General features: G+C 44.9%; 1 protein-coding gene across 1 annotated transcript in view; it reads left to right on the top strand.

Moving 5' to 3' along the window:
* The window catches only part of scospondin (subcommissural organ spondin), an 852118-nt gene that overhangs the window by 466960 nt on the left and 361755 nt on the right, over window positions 1–23403 (top strand). Inside the window, 1 exon segment of the mRNA XM_034168739.1 lies at window positions 5334–5571. Coding sequence (XP_034024630.1) covers window positions 5334–5571 — 238 coding nt within the window.

The following is a 23403-nucleotide window of genomic DNA, read 5'->3' as shown; positions in this document are numbered from 1 at the left end:
TTTACAAGTTCAATATCGTGCATGAGTAGATTTCTAAATAAATTCCTGGGCTTATTTTCAAATATGATACACTTTGTTTTACCAAAGTGAAGCGACAATTTGAATCAAACCATTCTTTAAACTTCTGTAGTTCCCTCCACATCATGGCCAGAACCTGTCCCAAATGATCCCCACGACAAAACACTGTCGTGTCATCAGCAAATAAAATACAACTCACAAACCTAGAAACTAAACATGTTATTAATATATAAAAGAAACGGAGACCACTAGGGGTGCGTTATGGAGTAGATGTGCAAGCCACGGGTCCTAATATTTTTTTACCAGATATTATATAAATCACTCAAAGCTGTCCAATTCAAACTTCGCAGCTGGAGAGTCGACATTATTTTGAGCATTTCTGACTTGTCTTTGGAGCAAAATGTCTTCTAAACCATCTTCTAAAGGAGCACAAGCTAGCAACCCGGAGAGTGCTCGCAAAGCGGCTATCAACCCGGCCACGCTGCATGTCTTCCGCGACATTGTTAAACATCTTACATCAAAATATAATTCAAATTTGATAGCATTTACTACACTGATTGCAAGACGCCTGATACTTTTTAGGTGGAAACAGGAAGCCCTTCCCACACATGAGCGGTGGCATGCAGAGCTCATGAGATTTTTGCATTTAGAAAAGATGAGATATTCCCTGGCAGGTTCAATGAAATAATTTCTTAAGGCATGGCAGCCTTTTCTTGACATATATGGAAACATTTAGAATGATCATCTTACCAAATCACTGAATACTATTACAGTTAGCTGTGAAATGGATGGATCTGTGTATTCTATTTTATTTTAATTTATTATTTTTTATTTATTTATTTAGGTTTTTTACATATACAGTGAGGAAAATAAGTATTTGAACACCCTGTGGTTTTGCAAATTCTCCTACGTCTGAAATTTTCATCTTAGGTGCATGTCCACTGTGAGAGACATAAACTAAAAAGAAAAATCCGGAAATCACAATGTATGATTTTTTAAAATAAATTATTTGTATGTTACTGCTGCAAATAAGTATATGAACACCTGTGAAAATCAATGTTAATATTTGGTACAGTAGCCTATGTCTGTAATTACAGAGCTCAAACGTTTCCTGAAGTTTTTCACCAGGTTTGCACACACTGCAGCAGGGATTTTGGTCCACTCCTCTATACAGATCTTCTCTAGATCTTTCGGGTTTGGAGTTTCAGCTCCCTCCAAAGATTTTCTATTGAGTTCAGGTCTGGAGACTGGCCAGGCCACTCCAGGACCTTGAAACGCTTCTTACCGAGCCCCTCCTTAGTTGCCCTGGCTGTGTGTTTGGGGTCATTGTCATGCTGGAAGACCCAGCCATGACCCATCTTCAATGCTCTTACTGAGGGAAGGAGGTTGTTTGCCAAAATCTCACAATACATGACCCCATCCATCCTCCCTTCAATACGGTGCAGTCGTCCTGTCCCCTTTGCAGAAGAGCACCCCCAGAGTATGATGTTTCTACCCCCATACTTCATGGTTGGGATGGTTTTCTTGGGCTTGTTCTCATCCTCTAAACACGGTAAGTGGAGTTGATTCCAAAAAGCTCTATTCTGGTCTCATCTGACCATATGACCTTCTCCCATGCCTCCTCTGGATCATCCAGATGGTCACTGGTGAACTTCAAATGGGCCTGGACATGTGCTGGCTTGAGCAGGGGGACCTTGCTGCCCTGCAGGATTTTAAACCATGACAGCATCATGTGTTACTAATGTAATCTTTGTGACTGTGGTCCCAGCTCTCTTCATGTCATTGACCAGGTCCTCCTGTGTAGTTCTGAGCATTCTCAGAATCATCCTTACCCCACAGAGTGAGATCTTGCATGGAATCCCAGACCGAGGGAGACTGACAGTCATCTTGTGTTTCTTCCACTTTCTAATAAATAATCATCACGGTTGTTGTCTTCTACCAAGCTGCTTGCCTGTTGTCCTGTAGTCCATCCCAGCCTTGTGTAGGTCTACAATTTTGTCCCTGGTGTCCTTAGACACCTCTTTCGTCTTGGCTATGGTGGACAGGTTGGAGTGTGATTGATTGAGTGTGTGAACAGTTGTCTTTTATACAGGTAACAAGTTCAAACAGGTGCAGTTAATACAGGTAAATAGTGCAGAATAAGAGGGCTTCCTAAAGAAAAATTAACAGGTCTGTGTGAGCCAGAGTTCTTGCTGGTTGGTTGATGTTCAAATACTTATTTGCAGCAATAACATACAAATAAATTATTAAAAAAAAAATCATACATTGTAATTTCCGGATATTTTTTTAGATTATGTCTCTCACAGTGGACATGCACCTAAGATGAACTTGCAAAATCGCAGGGTGTTCAAATACTTATTTTCCTCACTGTATATTTTTATGTTTCTCCTTCTCTTTTTGTCATTTTTTGGGGTTTAGTGTATAAAAAAATGAACAGCACAGAATATATTATACTGCTGGAATGTTTTGTAATATTCCACGTCCCAACAGCCAGGGGCTGTGAGCATGGACCGGGCCGCCGGGCCATGCTCTGCACCCGACCCCCATGGCCCCCTCTGCAGGTGGTGAACCCAGAGGAGGGCGGGCCCACGTCACTCTTTCGGGTTGAGCCCGGCCGGGCCCCATGGGTTAAGGCCTGACCACCAGGCGCTCGCGCGCGAGCCCCAACCCCAGGCCTGGCTCCAGGGTGGGACCCCGGCTCCGCCATACCGGGCGACGTCTCGGTCCTTGATCTTTTACTGGTCATGGAGGTTCTGAACTGGATTGGCAGACCGGGGTGGTGGTCCCTCTGTTTAAGAAGGGGGACCGGAGGGTGTGTTCCAACTATAGGGGGATCACACTCCTCAGCCTCCCCGGTAAGGTCTATTCCAGAGTACTGGAGAGGAGAATTCGACCAATGGTCGAACCTCGGATTCAGGAGGAGCAGTGTGGTTTTTGTCTTGGTCGCGGCACACTGGACCAGCTCTACATGCTCCATCGGGTGCTCGAGGGTTCATGGGAGTTCGCCCAACAAGTCCACTTGTGTTTTTTGGATCTGGAGAAGGCGTTTGACCGTGTCCCTCGGGGCATCCTGTGGGGAGTGCTCTGGGAGTACGGGGTCCGGGGTCCTTTGCTAAGGGCTATCCGGTCCCTGTACAACCGCAGCAGGAGCTTGGTTCGCATTGCCGGGTGTAAGTCAAACCTGTTTCCAGTGCACGTTGGCCTCCGCCAGGGCTGCCCTTTGTCACCGGTTCTGTTCATTATTTTTATGGACAGAATTTCTAGGCGCAGCCAGGGTGTAGAGGGGGTCTGGTTTGGGAACCACAGAATCTCGTCTCTGCTGTTTGCGGATGATGTGGTTCTGTTGGCTTCGTCAAATCAGGACCTTCAGCGTGCACTGGGGCGGTTTGCAGCCGAGTGTGAAGCGTCCGGGATGAAAATCAGCACCTCCAAATCCGAGGCCATGGTTCTCGACCGGAAAAAGGTGCTTTGCCCTCTTCAGGTCGGTGGAGTGTCCTTGCCTCAAGTGGAGGAGTTTAAGTATCTCAGGGTCTTGTTCACGAGTGAGGGACGGATGGAGCGTGAGATTGATAGACGGATCGGTGCAGCGTCTGCAGTGATGCGGTCGCTGTATAGGACCGTCGTGGTGAAGAGAGAGCTGAGTAGGGGGGCAAGGCTCTCGATTTACTGATCAAGCTACGTTCCGATCCTCACCTATGGTCATGAGATTTGGCTCATGACCGAAAGAATGAGATCGCGAGTACAAGCGGCCGAGATGAGTTTCCTCCGCAGGGTGGCTGGGTGCTTCCTTAGAGATAGGGTGAGGAGCTCGGCCACTCGGGAGGAGCTCGGAGTCGAGCCGCTGCTCCTCCACGTCGAAAGGAGTCAGTTTAGGTGGCTCGGGCATCTTTCCCGGATGCCCCCTGGACGCCTCGCTGGAGAGGTGTTCCGGGCATGTCTCACTGGGAGGAGGCCCCGGGAAAGACCCAGGACACGCTGGAGGGACTACATCTCTCGGCTGGCTTGGGAATGCCTTGGGGTTCCCCCGGAGGAGCTGGGGGAGGTGTGTGTGGATCGGGAGGTCTGGACTCATATACTCACTCCACTGAAAGCCATCAAAAGCCGCCTGGATTTTACAAATGGTTATCAACACGGAGGTGTTTTTCCTGTGCCGCCGCACCGCGTCGGCTGCGTCCCAACACGCAGGTCCGTCCGCACGTCTTTCATTAAAAAAATCTCCTTTAACAGTGGAATATCCGGATAAAATGCTGAAACCGACTTCTTCTGAAACTTCTCTGTTCTCTCACGACGTCCTGGATCAATAGAGCCTGAAATGTGGAGGTTTTCAGCTTGAACAGGCTGACGACGGCGGCTGAGAGCGCTGCGCGACGTCTCGCACCGTGAAAAGTCCTTAAAGCGACAGAATCACCTCAAAATCTCTCATCAGCCGTTAAAATTGTCACTGAAAACCAGCTTAATTTTTTGAACCGTGTCCACTTCGATGTGTCTCACAGGTTTAGAAAAAATTTTGATCAAACAACGCGCCAGTCTCTCAGCAACTTCTCAGACAAAGGAATTCTGACGAGGGGCTGGATGACTCCTCCCACAAGGAGTGCTCACAAGCGAATGACGTCACCGACAGGCGTGGAAAAACTCACACATGCGCACGAGGGTTCAAGCATGTCTGACGTAAAAACATATGAATGAAATCCATATAGTTTTTGAAAAAAATAAAAAGGACCGTTACTTTATTGACAGCCCTCGTATATATATATATATATATATATATATATATATGTATATGTATATGTATGTATATATATATATATATGTGTATATACACACATATATATGTGTGTATATATATATATGTATATATATATATATATATATATATATATATATATATATATATAAAGAAACAACAGAGGCTCAAGGTCTGAACCCTTGGGGCACCCCACAAGTGCACTTCAAAAATTCAGAATTTATCCCACCACCAGTATGAACACATTGATACCTCTTGTACAAATAACTAGCGGAGGAGATGACACCCAGCTCAGTGGGGCCACCACTTTCCTTCCACTGAAGCTGGCAAAGTATTTGGACTTTGCTCTTGACGAGAGTCACAGGGTCTCACTTTTGGCTCAAACACTAGCACTTCTACTGCAAAGAGTTTGGTTCACAGAAGAGTAGGATCATTGTCCATTTTAGTGCAGAGCTCCAGACAAACTTTGTATTGTTTTTTTTTTTTTTTTTTTAACCAGGAGCAGTGTTTCACGTGTTTGTTTGTGCTATTTTTATATCCATAAATTTAGCATGTACGTATGTGTGTCTAGGCATGTTGCAGCAGGATGGAGTTTGTGTGCAGCTGTGGCAGTGTGACTGTGTGGACTCGCTCGGAGAGATTTGGGCAGCTGGTAGCCAACATCAGGTGGACTGTAACAACTGCAGCTGTTCTGACGGTCGGCTGGTCTGCACCAATCACAGCTGCCATGCCATCTGTGGTTGGAGTATTTGGTCCAGTTGGTCATCATGCAGCACTTCCTGTGGACTGGGCCAGAGAACGAGATACAGGTGAGAAAAAGTAAAGCCCCTGTCACACATAGCAAGAATGTGCCGGTAGCATACTCGATACAGCAAATATTGCCATAATCCGACACAGTCAGGGGGAAAAGAGGCGTGGAGTGTAATGTCGGAACGCAGACAGGCTGCCTCATCCACACCTGTCAGATCGCAGAACATATGTCCAGTCCAATCCAATCCAGCTTTATTTATAAAGCACTTTAAAATCACCCATGGGGTCCAAAGTGCTGTACAATAAGACAATAAAGTACAAAAAAATAACTCAATAAATACATTAAAATACAAAATGCATTTAATATACACGCAGCTCACAGCCACAACATTTCACTTAGTGTTAAATGCCATTGAAAAGAGATGAGTTTTTAAAAGTGATTTAAAATGCGCAAATGATGAAGCCTGCCTAATATGCAGTGGCTGATCATTCCAAAGATTTGGTGCTGCCATGGCAAAAGCAAGATCCCCTCTAAGCTTACACCTAGCTTTAGGCACCGTCAGAAGCAGCTGGTCCACTGACCTGAGTGACCGGATGGGAGTATAAGAGTGTAACAACTCAGAGAGATAAAGTGGGACAAGTCCATTGAAAAATTTAAAAGCAAATAAAAGAATTTTAAAATGGATACTAAAACCAATAGGCAGCCAATGAAATGAGGCTAAGACAGGTGAAATGTGCTCATATTTACAGGCACCAGTTAAAAGCCGCCCAGCATTCTGGACCAGTTGAATGCGAGCAGTAGAGGACCCACTAAGCCCCATATAAAGTGCATTACAGTAATCCAGCCGAGTGGTAACAAAGGCATGGATTACTGTTTCAAAGTCCCTCCTCTGGAGAATTGGCTTTATTTTGGCCAGTTGCCTCAAGTGAAAAAAGCTTGTCTTAACTACAGCCTTAATGTGGCTATCAAACTTCATGTCAGAGTCTATTTTAATTCCTAAGCTTGTGATGGTTGCCTTGAGGTACTGTGCCAAAGAGCCCAGGTTTACCAAAGGAGTCAGAGTTGTTACCAAAAACCATCACTTCTGTTTTTTTTTCTCATTGAAACTTAGAAAATTTAGAGCCAACCATGCCTTAATATCACCTAAGCAGTTTAGTAATTGTGCCACATGAGTAGGAGTCCTTCCTTTTAAGAGGCACATATTGTTATGCAGGTTGTCGTCTGCATAACAGTGGAAAGAAATACTATGTTTTCTAAGTATGAGGCCTAATGGTAACAGAGAAAAGAGGTGGGCCCAGAATCAAGCCCTGTGGCACCCCACACACAAGTGGAGCAGTGGAGCACATAAATTCACCAATACCAACACAAAAGCTCCTACTTGTCAAATAAGACTGAAACCAACTCAGAGCTGCACCCCTGATTCCTGCCCACTACTCCACACAAGAGATTAAAATTTTATGGTCCACTGTATCAAAAGCAGCAGTTAAGTCTAAAAGAACCAGAACAACACAATCACCTGAGTCAGTAGCCAAAAAGATGTCATGAAAAACTCTTAAAAGTGCTGACTCAGTGCTGTGCAGGGGTTTAAAACCAGATTGGAAAACTTCAAAAAATATTGTGCTCCTTTAAAATGGACATTAGCTGACTGTAAACTACCTTCTCCAGAATTTTTGATTAAAAAAAAAAGGCAGACTAGAAATAGGTCTAAAGTTAGCCCAAACTGTGGGATCCAGACCTGGCCTTTTTATGAGGGGCCACGCAACAGCATGTTTAAAATTTGCATGGACCACACCCGAGCACAGACTGCTGTTTATAATGTTGAGCACAGCTGGCCCAGCAGTGGGAAAGATTTCTTTAAAAAGACAGGCAGGGATAGTGTCATTTGGAGAACCTGAAGGCTTCAAGTGACCAACAATCTCCTGCAAAAATTCTAATGTTACAGGCTCAAAGTGTCAAAAACAGTAGAACAGGAGAAAGAGACTGAAGGGTCATTCACAGGAGGAGAAATAAGAGCCCTTGTAGTGGAGACCTTATTGATAAAGAATTGCAAAAATCTTTCACAGACATCAAGAGGCTTCAGTACAGTCAGGTTGTGATGGATTTAAAACACTATTGATAGTTTTAAACAACACACGAGGCTTGTGACAGTTTGAGACAACAATAGTTGAGAAATATTTAGTCCTAGCCTCTTTCACAATTGACTGATAATGATGCCAACAGTCTTTGAGAAATTGAAAAGACACCTGCAATCTGTCTTTCTCCACTTCCGCTCAGCTCTACGACACTCATGTCTGACAGATCGAGTCATGTCATTCAGCCAAAGCTCATGTTTGGCTTTTGCCTGCCTAAACTTTAATGGAGCCACAGTATCAATAATGTTCTGGCAGGTTTTATGAAACCACAAATTCATCTCTTCCGTATCATCACCTACATCAGGGGTGGCCAAGTTCGGTCCTCGAGAGCCACCTTCCTGACACTCTTAGTTGTCTCCCTGCTCCAACACACCTGAATCCAATGAAAGACTCGTTAGCAGACTTTTAATGAGCCTTTCATTGGATTCAGGTGTGTTGGAGCAGGGAGACAACTAAGAGTGTCAGGAAGGTGGCTCTCGAGGACTGAACTTGGCCACCCCTGACCTACATACTCAGGAATGACAGAGTTCTGAATAAAAATGGTGGAGAACTGAAAGGCCGTAGAAGAGTTCATAATCCAGCATTTGCGAGCAGGCCGAGGTTTAACCACAGAACAGCCCAGAGAGATCTCAAACAGAATAGGCATATGGTCAGACAACACTGCCTTGCAAATCTCCAGGTTAAGACCACACAGACCATGTGTTAAAATAAGATTGAGTGTGTGTCCACGTTCCTGAGTGGCAACAGACACAGACTGCACCAGGTTAAAAGAGTCAATGAGACTTAAAAAGTCCTTTGCAATAATATTGTCAGGACAACACACATGGACATTAAAATCTCCAACAATAAGGACACGATCATAATTAGGCATAACTTCAGATAAAAACACAGGTGCTTTTTGTTGTGCGCCATTAGCGGCTCCGTCCCAACTTGTGAATTCCTCCACACGTCTTTCATTACAAAATCTTCTGTAACAGTGGAATGTGCCGCAAAAGTGCTGATGTACACCTCTTCCCCAATTTCTGTGGTAGTCAGACAACGTCCCGGATCAACACAGCCTTCACTTTGGAAATGATCTGGCCATTTCAGCCTGTCGATGGCCGCTCATGGCGCGGCGCGCCCTGCGCCGCTGTGGGCCGTCTTTAATCCGGTTGTAATGATCCTTACTCTGTGTGACGCCTAGAGTATCTTCACTGAAAGCCGTCTGAATCTTCCGAATGGTTTCCACCTGGCTGTCTCTCACACTTTCTGGAAAAATTTGATTCAGCGCTGCTCCAATCGCTCAGCCATTTTCCTGACAATGAAAATCCGACGAGAGCGGTGGAGCAGTGCTCACTCAAAGCCTGCACACAGGTGAATGACGCAACCGACAGGCATGAAAAAAACTCACGCATGCGCACGAAGGTTCAAGCTTGGCTGATGCAAGCACACATGATTCAAATCCATATAGTTTTTAAAAAAAATAAAAAGGTCGGATAGTTTTCTAACAGACCTCATATTTGCACAAAAACAATAAAGTTTATCAGTTTGAACATATCTTGTCTTTGTGGTGTATTCAATTGAATATAGGTTGAAGAGGATTTGCAAATCATTCTGTTGTGGTTTTATGTACATTTTACACAACGTCCCAACTTCATTGGAATTGGGGTTGTAAAAGAGGGCGGCAACCAAATTCGTTTACATGTACAGTGAGGAAAATAAGTATTTGAACACCCTGCGATTTTGCAAGTTCTACCACTTAGAAATCATGGAGGGGTCTGAAATTTTCATCTTAGGTGCATGTCCACTGTGAGAGACATAATCCAAAAAAAAAAAAAAATCCGGAAATCACAATGTATGATTTTTTTAAATAATTTATTTGCATGTTACTGCTGCAAATACGAGGTCTGTTAGAAAAGTATCTGACCTTTTTATTTTTTGCAATAACCTTATGGATTTGAATCACGTGTGATTGCATCAGCCCAGCTTGAACCTTCATGCACTTGCGTGAGTTTTTTCACACCTGTCGGTTGTGTCATTCACCTGTGCGCACGCTTTGTGGGAGGAGTGGTCCAGCCCCCTCGGTGGATTTTCATTGTCAGGAAAATGGCCGAGCGACTGCCGCTTTGCTGCATCAAAATTTTTTCAGAAACTGTGAGAGACAGCCAGGTGGAAACCATTCAGAAACTTCAAATGGCTTTTGGTGAAGATCTTATGGGCATCACACAGATTAAGGAGCATTACAACCGGATTAAAGACGGCCCACAGCGGCTGAGGGCACGCCGCGCTTCGAGCGGCCATCGACAGCCTGAACAGTGGAATGTGCCGGGAAAGTGCTATGTCCACCTTTTCTGCCATTTCTCTGGTAGTCAGACGACATCCCGGATCAACACAGCATTCAGTTTGGAAATGATCTGGTCGTTTCAGCCTGTCGATCGCCGCTCGGAGTGCGGCGTGCCCGCCGCCATTGTGCGCCGTCTTTAAACCGGCTGTACCACTCCTAAATCTGTGTGATGCCCATAACATTGTCCCTGAAAGCCATCTGAATTTTCCGAATGGTGTCCACGTGGCTGTTTCTCGCAGTTTCTGGAAAAATTTGATGCAGCGCTGTTCCAGCCATTCACACATTTTCCTCACAATGAAAATCCGACGAGGGGGGAGGACCAGTGCTCACTCAAAACCTGCTCACAGGCGAATGACGCAACCGACAGGCGTGAAAAACTCACGCATGCGCACAAAGGTTCAAGCTTGGCTGATGCAATCACACATGATTCAAATCCATAAGGTTATTGCAAAAAATAAAAAGGTCAGATACTTTTCTAACAGGCCTCGTAAGTATTCCAACACCTGCCAATCAGCAAATATTCTGGTCCTCAAAGACCTGTTAGTCCGCCTGTAAAAAGTCCATCTCCACTCCACTTATTATTCCAAATTAGAAGTACCTATTTGAGGTCGTTAGCTGCATAAAGACACCTGTCCACCCCACACAGTCAGTAAGACTCCAACTACTAACATGGCTAAGACCAAAAAGCTGTCCAAAGACATCAGAGACAAAACTGTAGACCTCCACAAGGCTGGAAAGGGCTACGGGGCAATTGCCAAGCAGCTTGGTGAAAAAAGATCAACTGTTGGAGCAATTATTAGAAAATGAAAGAAGCTAAACATGACTGTCAATCTCCCTCGGACTGGGGCTCCATGCAAGATCCCACCTCGTGGCATATCAGTGATCCTATGAAAGGTGAGGAATCAGCCCAGAACTGCATGGGAGGAGCTGGTCAATGACCTGAAGAGAGCTGGCACCACTGTTTCCAAGGTTACTGTGGGTAATACACTAAGATGTCATGGGTTAAAATCATGCATGGCACGGAAGGTTCCATGCATGTACCAAATATTAACATTGATTTTCACAGGTGTTGAAATACTTATTTGCAGCAGTAACATACAAATAAATTATAAAAAAAAAAAAAAATCACACATTATGATTTCCGGATTTTTTATTTTTATTTTTTAGATTATGTCTCTCACAGTGGACATGCACCAAAGATGAAAATTTCACACCCCTCCATGATTTCTAAGTGGGAGAACTTGCAAAATCGCAGGGTGTTCAAATACTTATTTTCCTCACTGTAAACTCACTCTTATAGACCATCGCGAGACCTCCTCCCCGACCTGATGTACGTGGAGAATTCATGAAGCAGCGGTCTTTCGGTAGGAGTTCTGCGAAAGCGCTGGACTCACCAACATTCATCCAGGTCTCAGTCACAAAGAGGAAATCCAATTTACGGGAAATGAAGAAACTCTTCAGGATGAACGGTTTGTTCACTAGCGATCTGCCATTTACCAGACCTGTCCTGGCAGGAGCCGACAGGTCTGGACCATCTGCTGTCCAGGGAACACGACACAGAGGCAGCAGATTCCACAGATCCACACCATGCCAACGGGGACGCAAAGAGCAGGGGCGGCAAGGCAAAGACATCTCAACTGGGCCAACGACAGGTACCAAGCAGGTGTTGATGGGTCGAGTGAGCGCCATGACAAAGAGAGTCAAAACCCCGATCTGGATTTAACTCCAGACGTGTCGACATACAACAAAGCAGTCTGTATCGTATGTCGAAACAGACTGCTGTCAGATGGCCATAAAAGGCGCTGCAGACTGCCCGGACTCCAAATGTCTGGATGGCAGACTGGAGCAGTGTTTTCCTCACGTGCACGTGTGCTCGCACACAAGCGTTGCAACTACTAACAAGCTGATTTTGAGTTTTAACACCAGGATCACTTCTGGTAGCATCAAAGGCAACCACAGACCCAAACAATGAGACAGCACTTCTGTCTTTGTGTGCCCTACCCACTGCTGGAAGCTCCTGTTTACTATATATTTTGCAGCAGTGAAGCAATTGAGAAGAGCTAAGCTCAACTATAAACACACACAAAACAAACCGTTATTCCGTAAAAGAATACAGCAGTACCATAGTGAGGCAGAGGTAGTGGAAAATAAAGCAGTTTTGACTTATGGTTTTGATTTAAAATAAAATAAAATAAAAATCTGGATAGAATAACTCCATTAATGTCAATTCTGTCATTTGTACAAAGTTAAAATACTACACATATCTTTTCATTTTAAATAATGCACTAATTCTGAAGTTTTGTAACAAACACAAATAGATGCCAATGTGATTATGGGTAAATGAGTCTCCGCTAACACTGATTGGTTGACTCATTCATTCTATGTAAAAACAAACACGTTAATGTGATGTGACGTGTGTGTTGGTATTTACATAAATGTCCATCCATCCATCCATCCATTCATTTTCTTGCGCTTTATCCGGAGTCGGGTCACGGGGGCAGCAGCTCAAGCAAAGCCACCCAGACCTCCCGATCCACACACACCTCCCCCAGCTCCTCCGGGGAAACCCCAAGGCGTTCCCAAGCCAGCCGAGAGACATAGTCCTTCCAGCGTGTCCTGGGTCTTCCCTGCGGCCTCCTCCCGATGGGACGTGCCTGGAACACCTCTCCAGCGAGGCATCCAGGGGGCATCCGGAAAAGATGCCCGAGCCACCTCAACTGGCTTCTTTCGACGTGGAGGAGCAGCGGCTCGACGACGAGCTCCTCCAGAGTGACCGAGCTCCTCACCCTATCTCTAAGGGAGCGCCCAGCCACCCTGCGGAGGAAACTCATCTCGGCCGCTTGTACTCGCGATCTCGTTCTTTCGGTCATGAGCCAAATCTCATGACCATAGGTGAGGATCGGAACGTAGATCGCTCGGTAAATTGAGAGCTTTGCCCCCCTACTCTGCTTTCTCTTCACCACGATGGTCCAATACAGCGACCGCATCACTGCAGATGCTGCATCGATCCGTCTGTCGATCTCACGCTCCATCCGTCCCTCACTTGTGAACAAGACCCCGAGATACTTTGACTCCTCCACTTGAGGCAAGGGCACGCCACCAACCTGAAGAGGGCAAAGCACCTTTTTCCGGTCAAGAACCATGGCCTCGGATTTGGAGGTGCTGATTTTCATCCCGGACGCTTCATACTCGGCTGCAAATTGCTCCAGTGCACGCTGAAGGTCCTGATTTGACGAAGCCAACAGAACCACATCGTCCACAAACAGCAGAGATGAGATTCTGTGGTTCCCAAACCAGACCCCCTCTACACCCTGGCTGCGCCTAGAAATTCTGTGCATAAAGATAATGAACAGACCCGGTGACAAAGGCCAAAATGCGAACCAAGCTCCTGCTGGGATTGTACAGGGACCGGATAGCCCTTAGCAAAGGACCCCGGACCCCGTACCCCCGGAGCAACCCCCACAGGGTGCCCCGAGGGACACAGTCAAATGCCTTCTCCAGATCCACAAAGCATGTGTGGACTGGTTGGGTGAACTCCCATGAACCCTCAAGCACCTGATGGAGTGTGTAGAGCTGGTCCAGTGTGCCGCGACCAGGACGAAAACCACACTGCTCCTCCTGAATCCGAGGTTTGACTATCAGTAGAATTCTCCTCTCCAGTACTCTGGAATAGACCTTACCGGGGAGGCTGAGGAGTGTGATCCCCCTGTAGTTGGAACACACCATCCGGTCCCCCTTCTTAAACAGAGGGACCACCACCCCAGTCTGCCAATCCAGAGGCACTGTCCCCAACTGCCACGCGATGTTGCAGAGGCATGTCAGCCAAGACAGTCCCACAACACCCAGAGACTTAAGGTACTCAGGACAGATTTCATCCACCCCAGGAGCCTTGCACCGAGGAGCTTTCTAACCACCTCGGTGACTTCGGCCTGGGTAATGGATGAGTCTGCCTCTGAGTCCCCAGTCTCTGCTTCCTCTTCGGAAGACGTGATGATGGGATTGAGGAGATCCTCGAAGCATTCCTTCCACCGCCCGACAACATCCCCAGTCAGGGTCAACAGCTTCCCACCCACACCGTAGACAGAGCTGGTGGAGAGCTGCTTCCACCTCCTGAGGCGTCGGATGGTTTGCCAGAATTTCTTTGAGGCCGACCAATAGTCCTCCTCCATGGCCTCCCTGAACTCCTTCCAGACCCAATTTTTTGCCTCTGCGACCGCATGGCTTGCGGCACACTTGGCCTACTGGTACCTGTCAGCTGCCTCTGGGGTCCCACCTGCCAGCAAAGACAAGTAGGACTCCTTCTTTAGCTTGACAGCATCCCTTACTTCTGGTGTCCACCACCGGGATCGGGGATTGCCGCCGCGACAGGCACCAGAGACCTTGTGACCACAGCTACGAGTGGCCGCATCGACAATGGAGATGGAGCACACGGTCCACTCGGACTCCATGTCTTCAACCTCCCCCGGGATCTGGGAGAAGCTATCCTGGATGTGGGAGTTGAAGACCTCACTGACAGAGGGTTCCGCCAGTCGTTCCCAGTAGACCCTCACAATAGGTTTGGGCCTGCCAGGTCTGACCGGCTTCCTCCTCTCCCAGCAGATCCAAGTCACCACCAGGTGGTGATCGGTCGACAGCTCAGCCCCTCTCTTCACTCGAGTGTCCAAGACACGTGGCTGAAGGTCAGATGATACGACTACAAAGTTGATCATCGACCTCCGGCTCAGGGTGTCCTGGTGCCACGTGCACTTATGGACACCCTTGTGCTCGACCATGGTGTTCATAATGGACAAACTGTGACTAGCACAGAAGTCCAACAACTGAACACCACTCGGGTTCAGATCGGGGAGGCCGTGCTTCCCAATCACCCCCCTCCAGGTCTCACTGTCGCTGCCCACATGGGCGTTGAAATCCCCCAGGAGAAGAATGGAGTCCTCAGTCGGAGCGCTATCAAGTACCCCTCCCAGGGACTCCAAGAAGGTTGGGTATTCTGCACTGCTGCTCGGCCCATAGGCCGAGACAACAGTGAGAGACCTGTCCCCGACCCAAAGGCGTAGGGATGCGACGCTCTCATTCACCGGAGTGAACTCCAACACATGGCGACTGAGCTGGGGAGCAATAAGCAATGCGACCCCAGCTCTCCGCCTTTCCCCATGGGCAACGCCAGAAAAGTGGAGCATCCAGCCCCTCTCCAGGAGTTGGGTACCAGAGCCCAAGCTGTGCGTGGAGGTGAGCCCGACTATCTCTAGTCGGTATCTCTTAACCTCCCGCACAAGCTCAGGCTCCTTCCCCCCAGCGAGGTGACATTCCACGTCCCAACAGCCAGGGGCTGTGAGCACGGACCGGGCCACCTGCCCTCGACCGCCACCCAATCCTCTCTGCACCTGACCCCCATGTCCCCCTCTGCAGGTGCTGAACCCACAGGAGGGCGGGCCCACGTCGCTCTTTCAGGCCCCATGGCCTAAGGCCCGACCACCAGGCACTCGCGCGCGAGCCCGAACCCCAGGCCTGGCTCCAGGGTGGGGCCCTGGCTCCGCCATACCGGCAACGTCTCGGTCCTTGATTTTTTACTGGTTATGGGAGCTTCTGAACTGCCCTTAGTCTGACCCGTCACCTAAGACCTGTTTGCCTTGGGAGACCCTACAAGGGGCACAAAGCCCCTGACAACATAGCTCCTAGGATCATCCGGGTACACAAACTCCCCCACCACGATAAGGTGGCAGCTAGAGGGAGAGTACATATAAAAAAAGCACATTGTAAAATATGCCATTTTAGTCATATGTAAAAAAAAAAAAAACATTTGCAAAAGCCAAAAGTCAAGTTGTGATTTGACAACCGTTCTTTATAACTGGGGTTGAGGTCTGGAGACTGGCTTGACCACTCCAGGACCTTGAAATGCTTTTTATGGAGCCATTCCTTCATTGCCTTAGTGGTGTGTTTGGGATCATTGTCATGCTGGAAGACCCAGCCACGTTGCATCTTCAATGCTCTCACTGATGGAAGGAGGTTTTGGCTTAAAATCTCATGATACATGGCCCCGTTCATTCTTCCCTTAACACGGATCAGTCGTCCTGTCCCCATTGCAGAAAAACAGCCCCAAAGCATGATGTTTCCACCCCCATGCTTCACAGTAGGTATGATGTTCTTGGAATGCAACTAAGCATTCTTCTTCCTCCAAACATGATGAATTGAGTTTTTACCAAAATGTTCTATTTTGGTTTCATCTGGCCACATGATATTCTCCCAATCCTCTTCTGGATCATCCATAGGCTCTCCGGCAAACTTCAGACGGGCCTGGACACGTACTGTCTTAAGCAGGGGGACACGCCTGGCACTGCAGGATTTGAGTCCCTCTCTGCGTAGTGTGTAGCCTTTGTTACTTTGGTCGCAGGTCATTCATCAGGTCCCTCCGTGTAGTTCTGGGATTTTTTTTTCACCGTTCTCATGATCATTTTGACCCCACGGGATGACATCTTGTGTGGAACCCCAGATCGAGGGAGATTATCAGTGGTCTTGTTTGTCCTCCATTTTCTTACAATTGCTCCCACAGTTGATTTATTCACACCAACCTGCTTGACTATTGTAGATTCACTCTTCCCAGCCTGGTGCAGTTCTACAATTTTCTTCCTGTTGTCCTTCGACAGCTCTTTGGTCTTGGCCATGGTTGAGTTTGGAGTCTGACCGTTTGAGGCTGTGGACAGGTGTCTTTTATACAGAGAACGAGTTCCAACAGATGCCATTAATACAGGTAACAGGTGGAGGACAGAAGAGCTTCCCACCCGGAAACTGAACATTCTTTGAATGTTCATTGAACGTTTGCATGAGAATGTTTGCAAACATGGCATGAACATTGCACAAACATCATATGAACAAAGAATGAGGACAGGTAATGTTTGCCTGCAAACATTCAATGAACATTATACAAATGTTCACAAACATCATATGAACAATTGCAGCAGAACATTAAATGAACATTTGTAGAATGTTCGAATGCAAACATTACCTGTCCACATTCTTTGTTCATATGATGTTCGTGCAATGTTCTTGCTCAGTTACCTACAGTTTTTGTGATTGTTCATATTTAGAACTAAAAATGAAGTGAAACAAACTCTATAAATGTTTTAAAATTCAATAGTTTTATTCCAGTAGTGACTTGCAGTGTATTTATGAAATTCACATATAAAATCAATAATGCAGAAACTTTTAAAATCACTTAATTGATAACAGATTAAATGATGGAATTCATCTTTACAGAATGAATAAACATCATTGCTCAAAAATAAAAAGCACATAAAATGAAAAATCTTCAGCTTAATTCACAAAAGTTTTCTTACGTGGTATACCACACACACTACTCCAAAATATGTTCAGACAAAAGAATAAATCTTATAGAAATAATAATGAACCCTAAAAAAAATTCATCTATTAACCTATATACAACTGATAATACACATTTTAGGAGCAAAAATAAATTCAACTTAAACATAAATCTCTGCTTTAAAGAAAAACTAAAGCAATCTTTTAGACATCTACATTCAATTAATAATACATTAGCATATTTAAGAGCAAAACTATGGACAGTTTTGACACAAACACATTACTATCAATAAATTCCCTGAGAAAATTCCTATGAAAAATATTGTATATAAGTATATATAAGTTTTTAATCACGTAGATGTGAAGACTCAGTATGACATTAGTCAGATACGACAGTGCAACTGAACACGCACATCATTTTTAAGAGCGAAACTGAACAGTTTAACACAAACATATTACAATCAATAATTTCCTGACGAACTTCACATGACAAAACACTAAGTTTTTAATCACATAGAAGTATGACAGTCAGATATGACAATACAAGTATAATTGAACACATAATTTTTAAAAGCAAAACTGAACAGTTTTAACACAAACACATTACAATAAAATTTCCTGAGGAAATTCATATGATGAAAAAAATATACAAAAATAATACAAAATTATTATTTTAAATTAATGTTTGAGCCCCAGCGAAAAAGTTTCTCCGGAAGTAAAATTAAATTTTCTCAGAAATATTCCATGTACAATGCAAATTAAATGCATGCTGATAATCTGCCCGTAAGCTTTGATATTATAAAATATAAACACAATGCTAAAATACCCTCAGCTGTATGAGCATTGTCTTCTTAATAATTGTATATATTTATAATATATATTTATGCCCTTTATTGTGTTATCCGTGTATCACTGATATACTCACCTCTGTATGTTTATATTGATGTTGTAGGATAAACTCAATAACATTTTATTTACATTTTAATAGCATCTAAAGGAGGACATGCATGAGCTTCTGAAAAGTGTGTGTGGAAGTTACCTTTGACTGCAGGATGTGCGTAGACACTGACGTCCGCGAGATGTCTTGTAAATCACTCCAGGGGTGTCATCAGGTTGTGGAAACAGCGTTTTCAGTTATAGAAGTGTTTTTCAGTAGATTTACATAACATACAATAGACATTTAGATTAGATTTAGATTTTAGATTACATTTAGATTTGTTAGATTTACACAGAAATTAAGCTGTTTTGGAGCGGATTCTGCCACTGCGTGGCGAAAAGTGCCGGTGGAAATAATTTTGGGCATGGCTATGCCATGTTTTTGGGCTGCTTTTAGCGTCTGAGAATCCCTTGAGCTATTTCCACTGTGGCGAAAAGAGCCGGTGGAAATACTGCTTTTAGTGTCCGAGAATCCCTCTGGCAGTAGGTGATTTTCTGTTCCGATTCAAACAACTTCATGGCACCCAAAATGGCATTTAACGATGAAAAATTAGCACCAATACTCAATGCCGAGGGCGCCACAGCACTCAATGCCGAGGACGCCGCCATGTTGAAATACCCTCTGCGATGATGTCATTTGAACTAGCCAGTCAGCGAGGAGATCCGGTCAAATAGCGCTGGGTGCGTCTTTGCCGTATCCGGCAAAATATCCATTTCAATTTAACAACTCTTATGGCAGCCGGCATGGTTGCTGTTGGAGGGGGGAACGACAACAAGCAACAATCCAAAAATATTATCATAAACGTATCTTCATAAAGTCTCTTTCTGTGCACTGACATTACTTAAACTTCAATTGCGTCAACACCAATAAAAGACAGAGTATATATTTTAGTCATGGTTATAAAAAGAACATTTTAAATTTAGCCTTTATTTAACCAAGTTAGTCCCATTGAGATGGAGACCTCTTTTACAAGTGAGACCTGGACAATGAAAAGTTTCCAATTCACCCAACCTGCATGTCCTTGGATGTGGGATGCCCACACACACCTTATTGACACCTTTATGCTCCTGGCAGAATAGATAAAACATGGACAAAATATTAATTAGGCCTGTGCCTCTCTGTGGCTAACGTTAGCTCCGTGCTAATCAGAAATGTGTTGGTTTGGTTCTCATTAGTCCATAGCTGGCATAATCAAGCTTCAAGCACGTTCTTTCATTTCTGGCTAAAACTGGTTTGTGGTCACATTAGGTTCCGTTACCTTAAAATGTTTTTTAATATTCACAGCATCATGATCACAGTTGAAAGGCGCCACCATTTGAAGCTGCTAACTCGTGATAGCTTCATGGTGGTTCTCTGTGATGAATCCCAGCCGACGAGCCTCCAGCATTAGTCCCTTCTTCTGCTCAGTGGTCTCTTAATTGTAGTATAGAGACTGAACAGACGATTATTTGCCAAAACAGAACAGAGTGCAGCACTGTTATGTTAGTCAGCTAAGTCTTCTTCTTCTCTTTTGTTAAACAGCGGGTTTTAACCCAACTCGGTGCACTACTGCCACCAACTGTTTGGTGGGGAGCACTGCAAGCAACTGTGAAGCAGCTGCAAGCATACTTTTAACAAAATAAGTTCATGTTAAATAGATCTACGTACACAAACCACTTTAAATAAAATTAATTCATTTGAATTGTATCCTCTGATAATGTTGGTCAAACGTTTTTAAAAATAAAGCACTATAGTGTTTCAGACATATTATATGACCCATTTATTACAGTAGTTTTGTGAGAGAGCATTTCTCTGAGCATAGCTGATAAACCTGCACCTCTGCATTTACCTTTAACCTCAAATGAACCAAACACTTATGCTAGAAATTTGTTCACTTAATTGGCAATACTTGAATGTATCATGTGATTACAGGAAATTATTCACAATGATCACTGATGCTTTTTTGACCAGAATGAGAATGTTGCAGTTTACATGCAGAAATTTTTGTATCCAGCTGTTACAGTTATATTATGTACAATGTACATGTTTTACCCTGAATAATTATAATATCATACCTCACTGCAAACATGAATTAAACAGCCTAAATTAAAGGAATCAGAAAGCAAGAAATATATTGTGATGGTAACAATTCCCACCGAATGATCCCACCAACACTGTTCGAGTGTGACATGAAGCCATCCTCAAATGAGGCCTGAGCTATAAACAGTCAAACCTGGACAAATGTTCATTTTGGAAATGTGAAATCTAGTTGATGTCCTACTTGCCACTGTAACGTGTGTGGATGCTATAGTCATCTCATGCTCAGACAGAGCGACTTTCCAGGGAACTTCTTCTTTCTTGTTTGCCCACTTCAGGAGCACAACGCAACTCTGGACACCACAATGATCGGATATCACTTGGAATTAATTTTTTTCTTTTGGGTGAGAGGATTTTAACCGCAGGCTGCTGTCCTGGCTGCATGTCCATGTTGGCGCTGTGAAACACTCCTGGACTGCTGTTGGAGGTAAGATGCATGTTTATTAATGGTGTAACGGCCTGGCACAAGTTCCATGTTATAGCTCCTACAGCTTTAGAAGATGAACATTTACAGCATAGGATCCGTCCAGCTCAGAGCCTGACGTGTGCAATGACGCATATCTTCACACCACAAAGAGGGGCAGCTGCCCGTGTTATGATGGAGACAACAGTTCACATTATTTACATCACCCATGGGAAGGAATGGACAAATACTGTACTGTAAGTTCTATTGTGGATATAACAGCCTATTCAGATTTGCGGTGGCGTGTGCGCATTAGTGCACGGAGCTTTTGGTTTGATAGCTGCTGTTTACATTCACTGTACATGATAATAATTCATAATTATTTTTGTGATGAAGTATGCTACATACATATAAACAGTTCCTTTGCGCCTTGGTGTGGACATTATTATACATGGCACATGCAGATCATACCGGCAGGCATACCGTGCCAAATCTATGTTGAGGTTCCCTGGTATGTGCTCAAATCGTTTTGGATCCCGTTTTGCCGCCATCTGAATATGTAAATTGTGGTTAGATGGTCCTCAGATAACAGATGGACCACCGTCGGATAGGTGTCCCAGCTCGACGGCTCCCGGAGAGTTTTGAACATGTGCATCAGACTAGGGGCCACCGGCTGATTTTGTCCAACTGTGACAACTTCCGCAGATGGCTCTCAGAATGTTTTGGAACTGAAATCCAACACCTTTCCGATGTGCGCCAATTCATAAGTCCGATGCCACTCTGCATGATTCCGGCTGTGTGTAACGGGGGTATAAAAATCTAATGGCAGAATCCAAATATTATTTTTCATTTTTGTTAAAGCTTGGTTCTTAAAACTATTCCTTTTGGTATCATTTTATTGAACAACTCTTGTAAGTAAGTACATTTTATTTGTATAGCGCCTTTCACAGATTTGACATCACAAGGTACTTCACAGAGCAAAGAACATACATAAAATACAGAGAGGGTACATTTAAAACATTGATATTAAAAACAGGAAAATGCAATAAAAAGAATAAAACAATAAAAACCCTTGTCTCACTACAAGCCTGTTTAAAAAGAAAAGTCTTTAACTGCTTTTTAAATACATCAATAGCATTTGGGTAACGAAGGGCAAGAGGTGGAGCATTACATACCCTATGTGCTACTGCTTCTAAGGAGCGATCGCTTGGCGTCTTGAAACTGGATTTTGGGATCACAAAATCTGGCCTGCTGAGCTCAGACTGTGGATCAGCGTGTGCAGCTGTAGCAGGTCACAAATGTATAAATATGTAAATGAACACCAATTTGTTTGCAACCCTCCAACATAGTTTAGTATAATCATTATTGGAAAAAAAATGGATGGTGTCCTAAAGCATAAAGTGCGCATGAAGCAGGAATCATGCAAAACGTGTAAATTTGTAGGTGCTTCCAATGCCTCATACACCTGTTGCTACAAATATTTGCGCACACCAGTGGCTGAAAGACAGAGTGTGCGCTGTGTGAGCCCATCGACCCCTCTTGCGGCAGGTGTCGGCCAACCTCCAGGTGACACACAGAAACATCTAACACCGCTCGCATGGCACTTAGAAAATGTGTGGCCATTTGCACTGTTAACACAAAAACTGTCAGCAATCACTGTTGACCTGGCAGTGAAATCTGTGTAAGTGCCCCATGAGTGTGGCTTTGCAAACAGACACAGTGACATGTTGGTGTGTGCGCTGAACTGACAGGAGGTGCATCTGCCGACAGAAGTGGCTGTTGAGATCTGTGGTTCTGGATGCCACGCCTGGGGAACACGTACCGTGTTTGGATGGACATGGACTAACAACTGCCCACTGTGACGTGTGTGTGTCTGCTTGCTGTCCTCACGTGGACATAAATAAAAACATATATCGCTGTGGCGACGGGCTGCAGCGAGCGAGCCCGTCAGGCTGCCCCCAGATTGAAATGGACCGTCAGATCATAACACACAACGGTCGATCTGTCACGTTATGCATGTGAGCTCTGTTCCACATGATGCAGTGTCCGTCCTGTGTCGCACCATTCATAAGATTCATGTTGGACAGGACACCCACACGAAGCCGGCTGGTCACATGCCAGCAGATGTGTACATGATGAGACGAGCGCACTGTTCCATTCATGTCATTTCATGACTGTATGTCTGTGGCCATGGCTCATCTACAGAGAAACAGCTCATATTTATATTGCCCACTTGATAAGAGGGATTCAATAAAGTGCGGTGTTTTTATATGGTGTGTGGTTTTATTTTTTTTTAAATACATCCATGTCCTTCCTGATATCAGGCAGTTTCCCGCACCTTTCACAGGACAGCGATGGTAGCTCAGTGGTAAAGTTTCTGACTGGTAGTCGGAGCTTTTGGAAAGTGCAAGTTCGAATCCCATGGGTGGCATGTAAGTTTTATTTTTTATTTTTACAACAGCTGCACGATGTGGTTACACATCGTGCAGCTGCTGTGTTTCAGCGTAAGCTGCTGTGTTCCTGCATGCACAAAACCGCTGCAACGGTATCGTGCTTGCCTACCCGTCGGTGTGATGTTTTGTGGTTCATTCATACGAGCTGTTCCGACGGGAGTCGCCCTGAGTTGTACATATTCGCACTATGTTGTAAGGGGCCCTAAACGTGCACCAATTTTCTTTCTCATCTGTGCCCACACTCGTTATGTA

Source organism: Thalassophryne amazonica, chromosome 1, assembly GCF_902500255.1.
Source record: "Thalassophryne amazonica chromosome 1, fThaAma1.1, whole genome shotgun sequence".
Classification (NCBI taxonomy): Eukaryota; Metazoa; Chordata; class Actinopteri; order Batrachoidiformes; family Batrachoididae; genus Thalassophryne; species Thalassophryne amazonica.
This window is presented reverse-complemented; position numbering and strand designations above follow the sequence as displayed.